Source organism: Camelus dromedarius, chromosome 12, assembly GCF_036321535.1.
Source record: "Camelus dromedarius isolate mCamDro1 chromosome 12, mCamDro1.pat, whole genome shotgun sequence".
NCBI classification, from domain to species: Eukaryota; Metazoa; Chordata; class Mammalia; order Artiodactyla; family Camelidae; genus Camelus; species Camelus dromedarius.
In genome coordinates this window covers 22,855,574-22,869,695 of record NC_087447.1, presented here as the reverse complement: position 1 = coordinate 22,869,695, position 14,122 = coordinate 22,855,574, and the positions used below count along the sequence as shown (strand labels likewise).

Genomic DNA, 14,122 nt, shown 5'->3' with positions numbered 1-14,122 from the left:
ATTTGGGGGGGGGGGGGTTAACAAAAGCCATTGGGGAAGATTTACTTCACCACCCATTTAGAGGCTAGCTCAATATAGGCCCCAATTAATCTTTGAGAATAATTCTCAAAGAGAGCAGGGTGGGGAGATAAAATGGGTGAATTTCTTGAAGGGAGAATCTGTACCTTTCTTCTGTCCCCTGAGTAGGCAGTGCTGCTGATGCTTTGTGAAAAGGAGGAAGGATTCTGCTGACACACTGTATTTTTATGAAAGAAGGCTAAGGGTTCCCTTATCTCACCACACAAGGCATATCTGCCTGCAAACAGGCTGTCTGCTTCTTAGGGATTCCTTCGTCGTCCTGTTCTGAATGTTTTTAAGACACAGTTTGGTGCATTCCTTTCTGTTCTCTAGAGCCAGGGGGAAAGTCATAATACATCAGGGCTCTCGCTGAAGAGCTTGAAATGGGCACTGGCAGCTGGGATGTGGGGGAAGAAAGCTTTCTAGGGACAAGTGACCTGCTTGTTCAGCCAATGGGAAGCAGGTTAGAGGAATGATATCACCAGACAGGCTGTATTGTCTAATCATCTCATAAAGCAGGACTGTGTCTGGCAACTTAACCCTTTTTTTTAGGTACTTCGGATCTCACCCACTCCCTGGTATGTGACCTCCAGATTCCTTTTCCTTTGTTGGCTGTGGTACCAGAGATTAAAGATTTAAATTGGTGAAGCAATTTGGAGAGTTCTAAACCATTATTTTAAAAATACAAAGTATTAAAATTTAGACCCACAGAATAGGAATATCAACAAAGCTGTGTTTGGCGAGCACATGTAAAGCAGATATGGGTCTTTGTCGTGTTACATCAGACTTTTACTGTATAGACTTGAGAGAGAAAGGAGATTCAAGGGAAAAAAGGGTTTAGGCTTTAGTCTATTTTAATCTATGTGTTGAGGTCTTACTAAGTATTTCCTGTTTTGGAGGAATTGGAATTATCCACCCAAATTTGGAAGATATCACTGATTATGAGGCCAGTTTTGAAGAACAGATATTGTAGTGTTTGTTTATATTGTACTTCTTTATTGTCCCTTCCCCCCATAAAAATGGCAGTCATTTTACTTCTTCATACTTCCTTTCCACCACTGGTAAAATGAGGTTGATGACCCTATCTTTTCCACAGGAGTTGAGGTAAGAAAATAAACTAATTCATGTGACTTTAGATTATGCTATGCACATGTATTAGAGCATTCATAAAGATTGCATATTCATTCATTCATTTGTTCAGCAGAATTTTTCAAACATCTTCTTGATGCTGGGCACAGATACAGAGATAAAAGATGTAGTTCTAAACCTAAAGGAATTTAATATATTGTGAGGGAGACAGACAATAATAATAAAAATGTCTCATACATCTATTGTCTCTACCATGTGCCAGGCTGTGTTCAAAGCACCTTGGCATATATGAGCTCGTGTTATCTTAATACAACCCTATGAAATAGATACTATTATTAGCTTCATTTTACAGGTAAAGAAATTGAGGTGCAGAGTGGCTAAGTAACTTGCATAATGTCACACAAATCTAATGGTAGATTTGGGACTTGAATCCAGGCAGTGTGGCTTTAGTCTTTACTCTAAATCTGTGCTAACCAATACAGTAGTCAGTAGCCATGGATGGCTTGGAGCTCTTGAAATGTCGCAAATCCAGATTGAATTGGGCTAGTGAAATATACACTAGATTTCAGAGACCTAGTATGATAAAATACCTCATGTTGAAATGTTACAATGGTAATATTTTGAGTATACTGAGTTAAGTAAAATATATTAAAACCCATTTCACTTAATTTTTGTGACTACTGGAAAACTTAATGCATATGTTGGGTTGCATTTCTGGTTCCCATTACATTTCTATTGGACTGTGCTGCTCTAAATCATTACAGTGCAATAATAACAACAATAATAATAGGTGACATTTATTGAGCACTTACTATGTGCCACATACTGTGCTGATTGCTTTTACAAACACCATTTCAATTAAGCCTCAAAATAACCCTGTTTATTATCTTCATTTTATCAAAAAGGGAAAAAGTTTTGAGAAAGTCAGTACTTTCCCTGAGGTTAGTCAGCTAGTTAATGCAGACCCCAAATTTGAAACCTTTTATGTCTGAGTCAAAAACTGCAGCATACACTGAAAGGAGCACACTGAAATATACTGAAGTGATTGGAGAGGTGTGATTGTGTCTGGTGTCTCAGTGAGTGGGACCTCTCCAATCACACACATATACTTCAGCACACTGAAGTATAAGTAGTGGAGAGAGTCCTCTCTAGACACACACACACACATACACACAATAAATTATTGTTATTGGATTGTCAATTAAATCTTGGGGCATTTTCCTTGTTTTTATTTTTATAAGAATATTTAATATTGTATACTTTATTTGGTATGTAGACGTTTAAAATAAAAATCACCAGGTCATAAAATAGACATCCTGGATGGAAATCTCTTTTTGCAAAGCTCCAGCCCTTAGTGAACATTGGCATAGTTGAGCCCTGAAATGAAGCAGTGAGTCAGCCTATACAAATTGCATTTAATTTTCATTCTAATTGTTCTCTCAGGTCACTGGGAAATTTATGTCCTGCCCCTCTTTGTCCACAGAGAAGAGGAAGAGGAGCAGCATTGCTTTTTTAAGTCGTTTAGTTTTTTGGCTGATAAGAAAAAATTGCTTTCCATTTCACTGTCCCATGAAATGCTGTTTGTGTTTGAGAGAGCAACAAAATACTGTTTAATGACCCCAACTTTTCTTTCTTCTAGAGCAAAGACTCAGGTGGACTGAAGGCGGCTATGATAGAGTTGGTGGAAAGGTTAAAGTTCAAGAGCTCAGACCCTAAAGTAAGTATTGTTTTAGAATTAATTAGGTATTGATGCCCCAAGTATTTCATTCTCCTTGAGCTAAATTCAAGGGATGTTAATGACCATCTATCTGAACATTGCATCAAGGTCTAATTAAGCCTGCCCATCAAAAACAGTGTTCTAATATCTAGAGATAACTCATCTATTTTTCCCTTTCTCTATTTTATGACTTAACAACACATAATCATTAATTGTTTCCTCTGAACTGCAGACAAGTGCATTTTTAATTTTCCTTTACTGGGCCTTTGAGAGTACTGGCCTGTGTGTCCATTAAATCCAGCCAAAGGCATCCAAGATATAATCAGCTTAATGCTGGGGACTGGAATAAGCTCAGCCCTATCCAGTTCAGTACTAGCGTCTTGTCACACCCCCACTTACAGGAGCCAGTTGCCGCTGTGCATGCTTTTGTCCTCATGACCTGGAGTCTGGTCTGGGAAATAGTTTAAGCTTCCTGCTTTCTCTGCAAGATGTTGGGGGCTGTCTGATTGATATTCTGGGAGACTCCATGCCAGGGTTATACCAGGGTTGGGGGTGGGCTGGGAACTGAGCATGCCGGAGGGATTATGACTAACACAGCCTCCCTTCTCCTACCCAGACACTTGCTGTGGCACTGCCTGGTATTGGTGCCAGCTGGCTCTGCCTGAGAATCAAATCCTCTCACAGTTAAATACGGAAAGGAGCATGATTTTGTTTGGCTTTTTGTGTTGGTTTTTTTTTTAATCTCAAGATTTTTATGAGAGAAATAAGACTAGCATTTCTTGAGCACTTACCAAGAGCCAGGCACTGTGCTAAGAACCTTACATGCCTTTTTAAAAAACTTGTAGTAAAATATACTTAATGAAGTTTACCATTTCAACCATTTTTAAGTGTACAGTTGAGTGACCTTAAGTACATTCACATTGTTGTACATCACCACCATCTATCTCCAGAGAACGTTTTCCATCATCCCAAACTGAAACTGTACCCATTAAGCACTACCTCCTGTTCCCCCTCTCTTCTTACATACTTGTGATCATTGCAGTAACCTTGTAAATAGCTTTTATTCTCATTTTATTGATAAAAACACCGAGGCTCAGAGAGGTAGGGCCTGTTGTCCCCAGTAGAGTATAATTTAGAGCTGAGATTCAAATTCTGACTGCAGTGCCTGTGCTCTTTTATATGATGCTGCGAGCACTGGGCTTCATCTCTTTTCTGCCGTATAATCACATTGTGCCTCTGTCTTCTAATCCGAAGCACTGAATGAAGCAGAGCCACAGACAATGACAGCCTCTTCAAAAGGTGGCTGCAGTTACCAGTCTACATGATAATTTTCTCTTCGTACAGCATTGAAAGTATTGGGACGTTGGTAATATTGCTTGTCTTCTGGTGTAGTTAGGGACCCAGAGGTAGGAAGTATCTTGAGAGGAAAAAATTGGGGTAACCTTTACCAATTTTCAAAGTAGAAAGACCCCTTTCCCCCCTCAAAACTATTTATACCAAAGTAGTTTTCCTCTAGTGAAGATGAACTAATTAATTATTAGAGACAACAAAGTTTTTTTTTTTTTAACTGAGTTTCTCTGGTTTCTGGGACAACAGCTATCTTGTTTTTTCTCTTTCTGCCACACCCACATGCTTATAGACAGTGAAGAGTGAGAGGATGTGTACAAATCACACTGAGTGGCTTCTGTGCGTAATGATGATACAGGTAAAGTGCTTTTGGATCCTTTATGTATAGTACTTCTGATGGGAAACTTGCCAGAGGTGAAAGAATTGAGTGGTCCCAGGAGAGCAACCTGTGGAAGCCTCAAGATTTTCCCATGATGTATCATAAGCTAAAGGATATTCACTAAGGCCACACTTCACCTTGGATATGTTTATACACACTTACTTTTCTTTTATCTTATCTTTATCTCACCCTGTTTAATTTTCCACCAATCTATTTTATTTTCAAGAAACTTTTTAGTCTACCATTTGTGTATGGAATTTTTACCTGGAGCCAGCTTGAAGAAGGACCAACATAATTGCAGAATGATTGCCAGATCACAGAGGGGGTGAAAAAAGGGGCTAATTAAATGCATAATTTCTGCAACAAGGAAGAGTTTCCCAGAAATAAATTGGTGTCTTCCAAAAGAACCTATAAGTTTTTAGTCTGTTCTGTTTTCCCTTCCAACCCCACCATCCCCTTTTTAAGTTGGCCTATTTAAGAAGGGCAGAATCTCTCAGGCTTTATGACTTGTCACTTCCTGGCACAGCAGCTTTACATAGAAGCACTGATTGACTCATGGAGCACTGAACACTGTCTCTGCCTCACTTCCTCTAGAATTCCCTAAAGCCTCGCAAAGCTTGATTAGTCCAGACACTGAGGTCTGCTGGGGACTGAGTTAATTTTTACCTCTCAGTTTTGCTGGAGAGGGGTGGAAGATGCTTAGATTAACCATTTTTCAAAATTATAAAATAATATATGCTTATAGATTAAAAATATGAATATCCATAGAGGAAAACTAAAATGAATTTCCCTAAGTTAACCACTATTAAAAGTTTGGCATGTAACTTCTAAACAGTTTTTCATATGGAAATATACTTCTAAGATATTTTACAAAAATTTTACTATAGCTGTGGTTTTATTACACAGAATATCTTCAATATTCTTAAACATTTTATCAGTAATTTGGACTTCTTTAATGAGATGCCTCATTTTGTCCAAAATATTTGTCAGACACCCTCTTTTCTTCAGCTTGGTGGTTCTTAAACTTCAGTGTGCATGCAGATCACCTAGAGGACTTGTGAAAATGCAGTCCCGGGCCGCCTCCCGGCATTGCTGACTCGGTTGGCCTGGGGGAGGGGGGCTAGGAACTGTGCTGTTTTCCTGCCCGCTTGTGTTTTTGGGTTTTTTCATTCCTTTCAGCAAATAGCCAGAAGAGCTCTTGTAAGTAAGTCCAATGATTTCAACCTTGAAAAAAATGAAATACATAGAAGTCTAGGCTTAGAAAACAGATCAGTTGAGCTGAGGTAGCAAAGGAGGAGTAAGGAAGGGTAAAGGGAGGTAAACTGAGTCATCAGTTCCGGCTGCCTGAGTGGAAGGATTCCTTTAAAGGTTATGTCCAACAGAGAAGTAGCAAAACCAAAAAAAAAAAGGGAAAGGAGTCCTGGTCAGGTATTAGGATGATCAGGGCCCATGCTGTGGTCCAGGAGTAGGCTGAGTTCTAAAACCAGAGGGACAGCAGGAGACAGCAAATCCCAGCCACTAGGGCCGAGCCTGAGGACAGGTATGAGAGCCAGTGGTGGCTGGCAAATAAGGCACAAATCCAGATGGGGTTGTGCGCTTGCATGCTGCTGTGGTGAGCCCTGCTTTAAAGGGTACAGACCTCCAGGGGTGTAGAACTTGCATACGGTGGAAGGAGGTTATTTTTAATAACACTCTTTATTTTGTTTAATTGAAAGTGGTCTATTAAATAATCCTAATATGTCTGACATGATCCAGTTTGCAAACTCTTTTGTTCAGCCATACTTTTCAGAAACATCTGTTGCACAAAGCAAGATTTTAGTCTCTAGGTTTCTTACATTTGTGCTAGATTTTAGGGAAGTTAAAAGATGTAGTTAACTGAGGTGTGTACAAGTGTATATGTCTGGACCTGGATTTTTAGGAAATTTAATGCGTCTGAGTTCTTTACAGCTTTCCTTTGTAGTGACTATGCAGTTATCTTTCATAGTTTACCCAGAGGAAACTGAAACTTAGAAAACACATTGATTCCCTTCCCTTCCTTCCCCCTGCCCAGTCTCCCAGGAAGCATTGAACCAAAAGCATAACAAGCTAAGCTCACACGTAACCTGTTATTAGGCAGTTAATAATAACCACTTTCCTATTATGTATTGATTGCTTTTCTTTCCATCTAAGATGCACCATTCACTGATTACTATCGCTAGTGTGCTTGAAACAAAACAGTTAAAACCACATTTGTGTATCTTGAATTCATACTAATTTAATAAGAAGTGATCCTCAAAAAAAGCATCTTAAACTTGAGCCACGTGGCTCACATTTTTCTGTCTGACTGGAGTGGGATCTAATCATGCTAAGGCTGTCTAGAACATAATCAGGCTCTTTTCCTTCTTCTTTTCTCCAATCTCTAAAGATATTCCTACTGAAGCGTGAAACTAAAGAATGTCTAGCAACATGAAATCAGTTAAACAGAACTGAGAATTGTTTTCCTATTTTATTTTTATTTAGCATTTAATAACTGCAAGAGAATTTTACAGTCCTTTTTAATAGCTGATATCACTGACATGGAACACAGCCCAGTTCTTCACTCCTGGGCTAATCAGACTGTTGTTAAAATGATAGGTTTTACATGTACAAATAGTGATGGATATAAGCAAAACCTAACTTGAATTCTTGGTGTTAGTGTCCTGTTACTCACCAGAATCAAGTCAGGTCTCGTGCTCGTCCTTGCCCTGCCCTAAGATAAAAGTATTCACTGGGGCAGTGTTTATTCAACCGACTGAAACAGAGAATTGAGATGCCTCAGTTGTCAAGCTGATTCATCCAAAAGTATTCCTTTGGTTGGAGGGTTATTAGAATTATTGACCTATTTCTTCACTTTGCATTTTAAAAAAGAAGTTGTTAAGTAGTAATCTTGGAAAGCATGAATTGTGTTTATTTTATCTCTGTATTCTCAAGCCCTTCTAGCCTGGTACCTGGCACATAGTAATAGCTACGCATTATCTATTACAACAACCATATGAAAAGAAATATTATTTGCCCTGTTTTATGGATAGGCAGTCCAAGACTAAGGGGGTTAAATAACTTGCTAGTAAGCGATGGGATCAGGACTTAACTTCAGATTTGTCCTACTTTATGTTATGCACCCCCACACTATTGTTGAACCCATGGATGAGTAGATACTTATACATAGAGCCCGTCATCCCTAGCAATATGACTGTTATCTTTGCTAACTATTTTCTCCTCATACCCTTCTTTTTTTTAATTGAAATATAGTTGATTTACAATGTTGTGTTAATTTCTGGTGTGCAGCATAGTAATTCAGTTAATTTATATATATAAATTCCTTTTCATATTCTTTTTCATTATAGGCTGTTACAAGGTATTGAATATAATTCCCTGTGCTATACCGTAGGACCTACCTTGCTGTTTATCTATTTTATATATAGTAGTTAGTATCTGCAAATTCCAGACTCCCAATTTATGTCTCCACTCCCCTTCCCCACTGGTAACCACAAGTTGGTTTTCTTTGTGAGTCTCTTTCTGTTTTGTAGATAAATTCGTTTGTCTCTTTTTTTTTTAGCTTTCACATATAAATGATATCATGTGGTATTTTTCTTTCTCTTTCTGGCTTACTTCACTTAGTATGACAATCTCCAGGTTCATACATGTTGCTGCAGATGGCATTATTTTGTTCTTTTTTATGGCTGAGTGGTGTTCCATTGTATGTATATATGTGTGTATATATATGTGAGGACACCAGAGTAAAGGTTCTTGCCCAAGGTCACCCAGGCAATTTCAGCAGAGCTGGAGAAGGTTGACAGCTTTTAGTACTATAGCTCTGTAGTTTTCCCATAAGAGTAGTTTTGTCCATTTGACAAGGATATGGAAAAATTGGAACCCTCATACATTTCTAGGAGGAATATAAAATGGTGTAGTCACTTTGGAAAACAATCTGGCAGTTCCTCAGAAGGTTAAATGTAGAGTTGCCATATCATTCAACAATTCCATTCCTGGTGTATACCCAAGAGAAATGAAAACACCAATGAAATGAAAACACACCAGTGTTCATAGCAGCATTATTCACACTAGCTAGAATGTGGAAACAACAACGTGTGGATAAATGAAACGTGGTATATATGTGTAAAGTGGAGTACTGTTTGGCACTGAAAAGAAGTGAACCACTGACACATGCTGCAACAAGGGTGACCCTCAGAAGCATCATGCTGAGTGAAAGAAGTTATTCACAAAAGACCAAGTGTTGCATAATTCCATTTATATGAAATGTCCAGAAAAGGCAAATTTTTAGAGAAAGAAAATAGATATGTTGCTTGGGGCTGAGGGAGATGGAGAAATGAGGGGCAGTGACTACTAAAGGATATGAAATTTCTTTTTGTGGTGACGAAAATATTCTATTGATTGTGATGATGATCACACAACTCTGAGTATACTAAAACCACTGAATTGTATACTTTAAGTGGGTGAATTGAATAATACATATTATGTCTCAATAAAGCTGTTGAGAGAGAGATTACTGTCTGAATCACTTTTTTCAGCCCTTTACTTGAATTGTCATAGTGAATAGTCTTTTTTCTTTCTCCTTTCCTCTTCTGGATAGGAATGAGGATCAGAAATCTAATGTTAACCTCTGTCAGGGAGAGGAAGTATTTTACAGTTATTAAAAGCTCAAACTGGTAGCAAACTGCACTGAGACACATCCCCTCCAGAGTTGATAACTAATAAAGTCGTGGGCAGGTCCTGTTCTTAACCTCTCCATTTTTCAGGTTTTTTTTGTTTTTTCAGCTGCAAAATAGATGATAACAGTACATACTTCATTGAGTTGTTAGGAAAATTAAATGAGATAATCCATTTAAAATGCTTACTACAACATCCTGTAAATGGTGGATGCTACTAGCTTTTTCCTGGTGCTCAGAACCACCACTGTTTCCAGCAGAGGGGCAAGGGTACATGGGCGCAGTTTCCCTCCTCGCCCATCTCCGCTCACCTGTCTCCAAGAGTTCAAGAGACCTTCCAATCCTGGTGGAGAAAAATAAGCCACCTGTTTATAACTAACTCAGTTCTGCACTTTGATCAGTTAATACTTCCAGGATCAGTGACCCTTATGGATTGCAATTTTTAAAGGGTCATGGCTACCTCTTTGAGTGATAATGACAAGCAAATAAGTTGAGTTATGTCTCCATAGTTGAGACCCCTCGACGTTGCTGTGTGGCTCTGACTGTGGGCCTTGCCTGCTGCTGCCTTGCCAGTGTTAGTTCAGTGTAGCTCTGTTGCTCATTCAAGTCAAGGCAAATATATCTTCCTTGGGGAGTGTGCAACTGTGTGTCCATATATTCCCAATAGAAACAAGAAATCAATTCATAGAAGCAATTATGTTTATTGTTATGGAGAAAACTCTCTAGTTAGCAAAACTGCCTGGTGCCAACTAAAGAAATTAAAAGTCACAAAAGAAATCACGTGTGGAATTTAAGAGACACATTGGGAGATATAGCCTCACTTTAAAGTAAACACCACTGAGATTCTGGTTCCCTTTCTACTTCCCTTTCTCCCTTCCTCTGCGGCTTTACCCTTTATCTGTTTTCTTCCTAGTGGAGCCCCAGAGCTCCTAATTGAAGCACTGTAACAATTGACTCTAGGCATTTAAAAACCTGGGTGGACATGGTCTCTGAGCTGCCTGGTGGGCTAGAGCATTGTTAGAAATCAAAGGGATTGAGCTTTAAATGGCTTAATAAAATTAACACATTGTGATGTCCTTCTCCCCCTACTCCAGCTCCTCTGCACTGACAGGAGCTTGATAATATACTCTCTGCCAAAGCTTAAAGGTCTTATTATGTGGCCAATGTGAAGAAGGGAGTGGAGCTGTCAGGACTCCCCCATAGCAGCCACGCTTCACATTTCCAGTGCAGGATTGTATTTGACGTTTAATTTAGAAGCCTGGATATCTAGATATAAAACTTTACTGTAATAATAGTGATAAAAACCACCCAGACTTTAAGGGCCTCCTTCTTTCTTATCCCCCCTTTCCCCCTTTCCTCTTAGTTCAAAACTTGGGTTTGCTCGAGGAAAAATGTGGGTTTTTTCTTTTTTGATGTCTTAAGGCTAAAGCTACAGAATGCAACTCACAGCCAACCAGGTTTATATAGATGCCTGTATGTATATATGAATGTAAAATTTGAAAACCAGGCCTCTCCCCTGATTGACTCTGCATTTAGCCAAAGGGCAGAATCCATCAGGTCTCTACAGTTGTGTAGAGAGCTTCATTCAACCCAGTGTTCCAGTTAATGACCATCCATCCCTTTGTTGAATGGCTTTTGTTTACTTATTGAGCAGGTGAAATAGACTTGATGATATTGCCTTAATTCCTAACTCAGTCTATTAGTTAGACATTATAATCCCCATTTTACAGATGAAGAAACAAATATTCAAAAGGCTTAATGACTTGTTCCAAGGCCACAGGGCTAATAATGCAATAAATTGCCTTTCTATGATTGCTATATGGAATTATTAATAGTTGTAGGAAGTTATTAACTTTTTGCTTATAGAAGATGGGTTTGGAAGAATATACCAACATAGAGTTTGTTTAGACTTCCAGGGGAAAAAGATTGAGTGTGCCATGCTTTCCTTTCCTGTTATGATGAAAGAGCGCAGACTTCAGAGCCAGATAACCTGAGTCCATATACTGGTGCTCATCACCTCTGTGACTTGATTTGTCTGAGCCTTCAGCTTCATCTGTAAAATGGGACCAGTCATATTATGTTTTTAGTAATGAGCCTTTAATGCTCTGTGTGTGTGTGTGTGTGTGTGTGTACGTGTGTACGTGTGTACTTACGTTTGTATGTAAGGGAGGGAAAACCATGAAAGGGAGGAAATTCAGAAGAAGCATATTGCAGGGTCATACGCATGGAGCTGGTGAAGAACACACAGTTCAGTACTTAGGCTCGAGTACCAAAACGTACAGTCTCAGGAGAAGCACTCTGACAGATAGAGGAGGGCTGCAGTGTCCTGACTGACATCTGGGTTCCTGTCTAAGAGACTGTGATTCTGAGAGTCAGAGCTTCAAGCCAAGCCAGAGACTGTCTAAGGCAAATCTGAGGTCTGAACACCAAGAGGGAGAGAGCTTGAGGGTATGTTTAGTTAGAAGGGCCAAGGGTGGGGTTTGAAGTCAACATTAGAAAGCTGGGGATTCAGGGCCAAGTGGAGTTGAGAAAGGAGAGAATGCTAGCCTAGGACAAGTTGGAGGTCACATCAGAATCCTAAATAGTTTCTTCAAATCACTCAGAAGCTCTTTGTGACTTGGAATTTTGCTTCAGCAAGCTACTAGTGCAAGGTGAGTGGGGCTGGGTTAAAAGGTCTAGGTGAAGGGGCAGGTGGAGCTTAAATGGAGCATTTGGGTCTAGAGAATGGGTACAGTTGCTTAGTGGAAAGTAGTGGGAAGGGGATGCAGGAAGGGGTGTTCATAGATACAGGGCAGACCTCCCCAGCCAGATTGTGGCAGAGAGGCAGATGTGGGACGGCTTCTGACACTCAGTCACAATGTGTTGACTGCCATATGTGCAAGACCCTAAGCAAAGATGTCATAATTTCTCCTCCAGATATTAAGTCAAGAGACCTGTTATCTGGTGGAGAAAATAAAACAACTCCGGAGTTTAGAGCCTGGGTGGTTGTCTAAACCGTGGTATCGTTGAGGAGGAAAGGGGGAACAGGACAAGGTCTTAAGGGAAGATATGAAAGAACAGTGTGGTTAGAAGGCAGACTATGTAGTCAAACTATGTGGGTTCAAATTCTAACTCTGCCACCTACTATGTATGTGAATTTGGACAAGTTTCTTACCCTGACTGTATCTCAATTTTTCACCTATAAAATTGATATAATGATAATTGCCGCCTCATGGTATCATGATGATTAACTGAAGTAACACATATAAAGTGCTTAGAATATTGCCTAATATGTAAGTGCTTCAAATATTAGCAATGACAATGATGAGGAGAAGGGAGAGGATTCAGTTTGAGGCTTGATGCTATAAGTAATAGAAAAGTGTCCAGGTGGAGATACACATCAGAAGGAACTGTGGGACTGGAGACCTAGAGAGAAAATCCAGGCTTAGCAGCCATCTCTGTGGGGGTGGTAGTTGAATTGCAAAGATGGGATGAAGTTGCTAAGGAGGAGGGTTTAGAGAGAAGGTGATTTTGCCCCCAGAGGACATTTAACAATGTCTGGAGACTGCGGTTGTCACAATTGGGAGTGAGGGAGCAATGCTACTCTCATCTACTACATAGAGGCCAGGGCTGCTGCTACATATTTTACAATGCACAGGCCATTTCCCTCCACAACAAAGAGCTATGAACTCCAAATGTCAGTAGTGTTGAGGTTGAAAACCCTTGGGGTTTCTCAATCACAGTCACCTGGAGACTGTGTAAAATTGCAGAGATGAAGCTGATAAACAGAAAGCCAGAGAAGTCCAGGGTCACAGAAACCATGGGAGGAGAGAAGACTGGGGGCATCAGCAGTGCTAAATGATACAGACAGATCAGCAGTGAGGGCAGATGGAGTTGGGGACTAGTGGACTCCTAGTGCTAGAGGAGACTGGCCAGCAGGTTTTATGTGACTTTCTAAATAAGCCTGGTTAAAGGTAGGAGAGATGATAATCTCTTGATAGGGCAGCATTGCCAAAGGTAAAGGAGGGTTCTGCATTCTTTTTTACTTCTTATTTTGACTATGTCACCTTAACAACTTCTAGCTCAGATTCCTGGTCCCCTGATATCTGATCTTGTTTTCACAACAAATGTGATTAGAAGCTAACTTGGGTTAGTGAATTAGCTCCAAGAGTGTAAAATTTGTGCAGCTGTATCATATTAGAGATCAATGGGAGACTGAGTTTGGCTTTTCATTTTTAGTAGCTCAGGAGCCTGAGGCCCTGAGAGATTCAGTGACTTGTCCAAAGTCACACAGCTGGTTGATTCTGGAAGACAGGTCTGACTAACATCCAGGGTCTCTGACTTCCCATTCCGAGTACTCTCATCTGTGCCAGGTTGCTTTCCAGTGGTCTAAATCCTCGTTCTCAGAGGCTCATTTTTCTTTTCAGAAGGAGGTTACTATATTGAGTGGTTGTCAGAGGTTGATCCAAGGTGAATCTTTGCCCCATAGCTTACCTGCTGCATAACACTGTTTACATGTTGTCACCATTGTGGGCTTCAGTTCCCCTAACACAAAATGAAAATATTGTTGCCTACCTGAGAAATAAATCAGAAACACATGGGATGCTGCACGCATATGGTAGCTCTTAATATTTTCATTATCGTTATTCATAAAATCCTGTCTTTGTCACAGAATAAAAGGCAAGAGAATGCCCAGTGACAGAAGCTAGGCCAAAGTTAAGCATGCCTTCTGTTTCACCCAGCCTTGCTCCTAACTCCATCTCCTGCTTTATGATCAGAGCAGTATCATGAGGGTTGGTACTGCCATGGTTGTACAAGGTCCCGAGGCAGCTGTCTCTTATATTTTGATGATGTTGGTTTGTCATTGAT

At 39.9% G+C, this 14,122-nt stretch overlaps 1 protein-coding gene across 2 annotated transcripts in view; it reads left to right on the top strand.

The window, feature by feature from the left end:
- TRIM44 (tripartite motif containing 44) overlaps positions 1 to 14,122 on the top strand; it is an 89,123-nt gene that overhangs the window by 16,596 nt on the left and 58,405 nt on the right. Inside the window, exons 2-3 of one of the 2 annotated variants that reach the window (XM_064492448.1) lie at positions 2,786 to 2,863; positions 4,503 to 4,568. In XM_064492448.1, coding sequence (XP_064348518.1) covers positions 2,786 to 2,863; positions 4,503 to 4,568 — 144 coding nt within the window. The remainder of the gene's footprint in view (positions 1 to 2,785; positions 2,864 to 4,502; positions 4,569 to 14,122) is intronic. The other variant, XM_011000591.3, reaches the window with a different exon arrangement.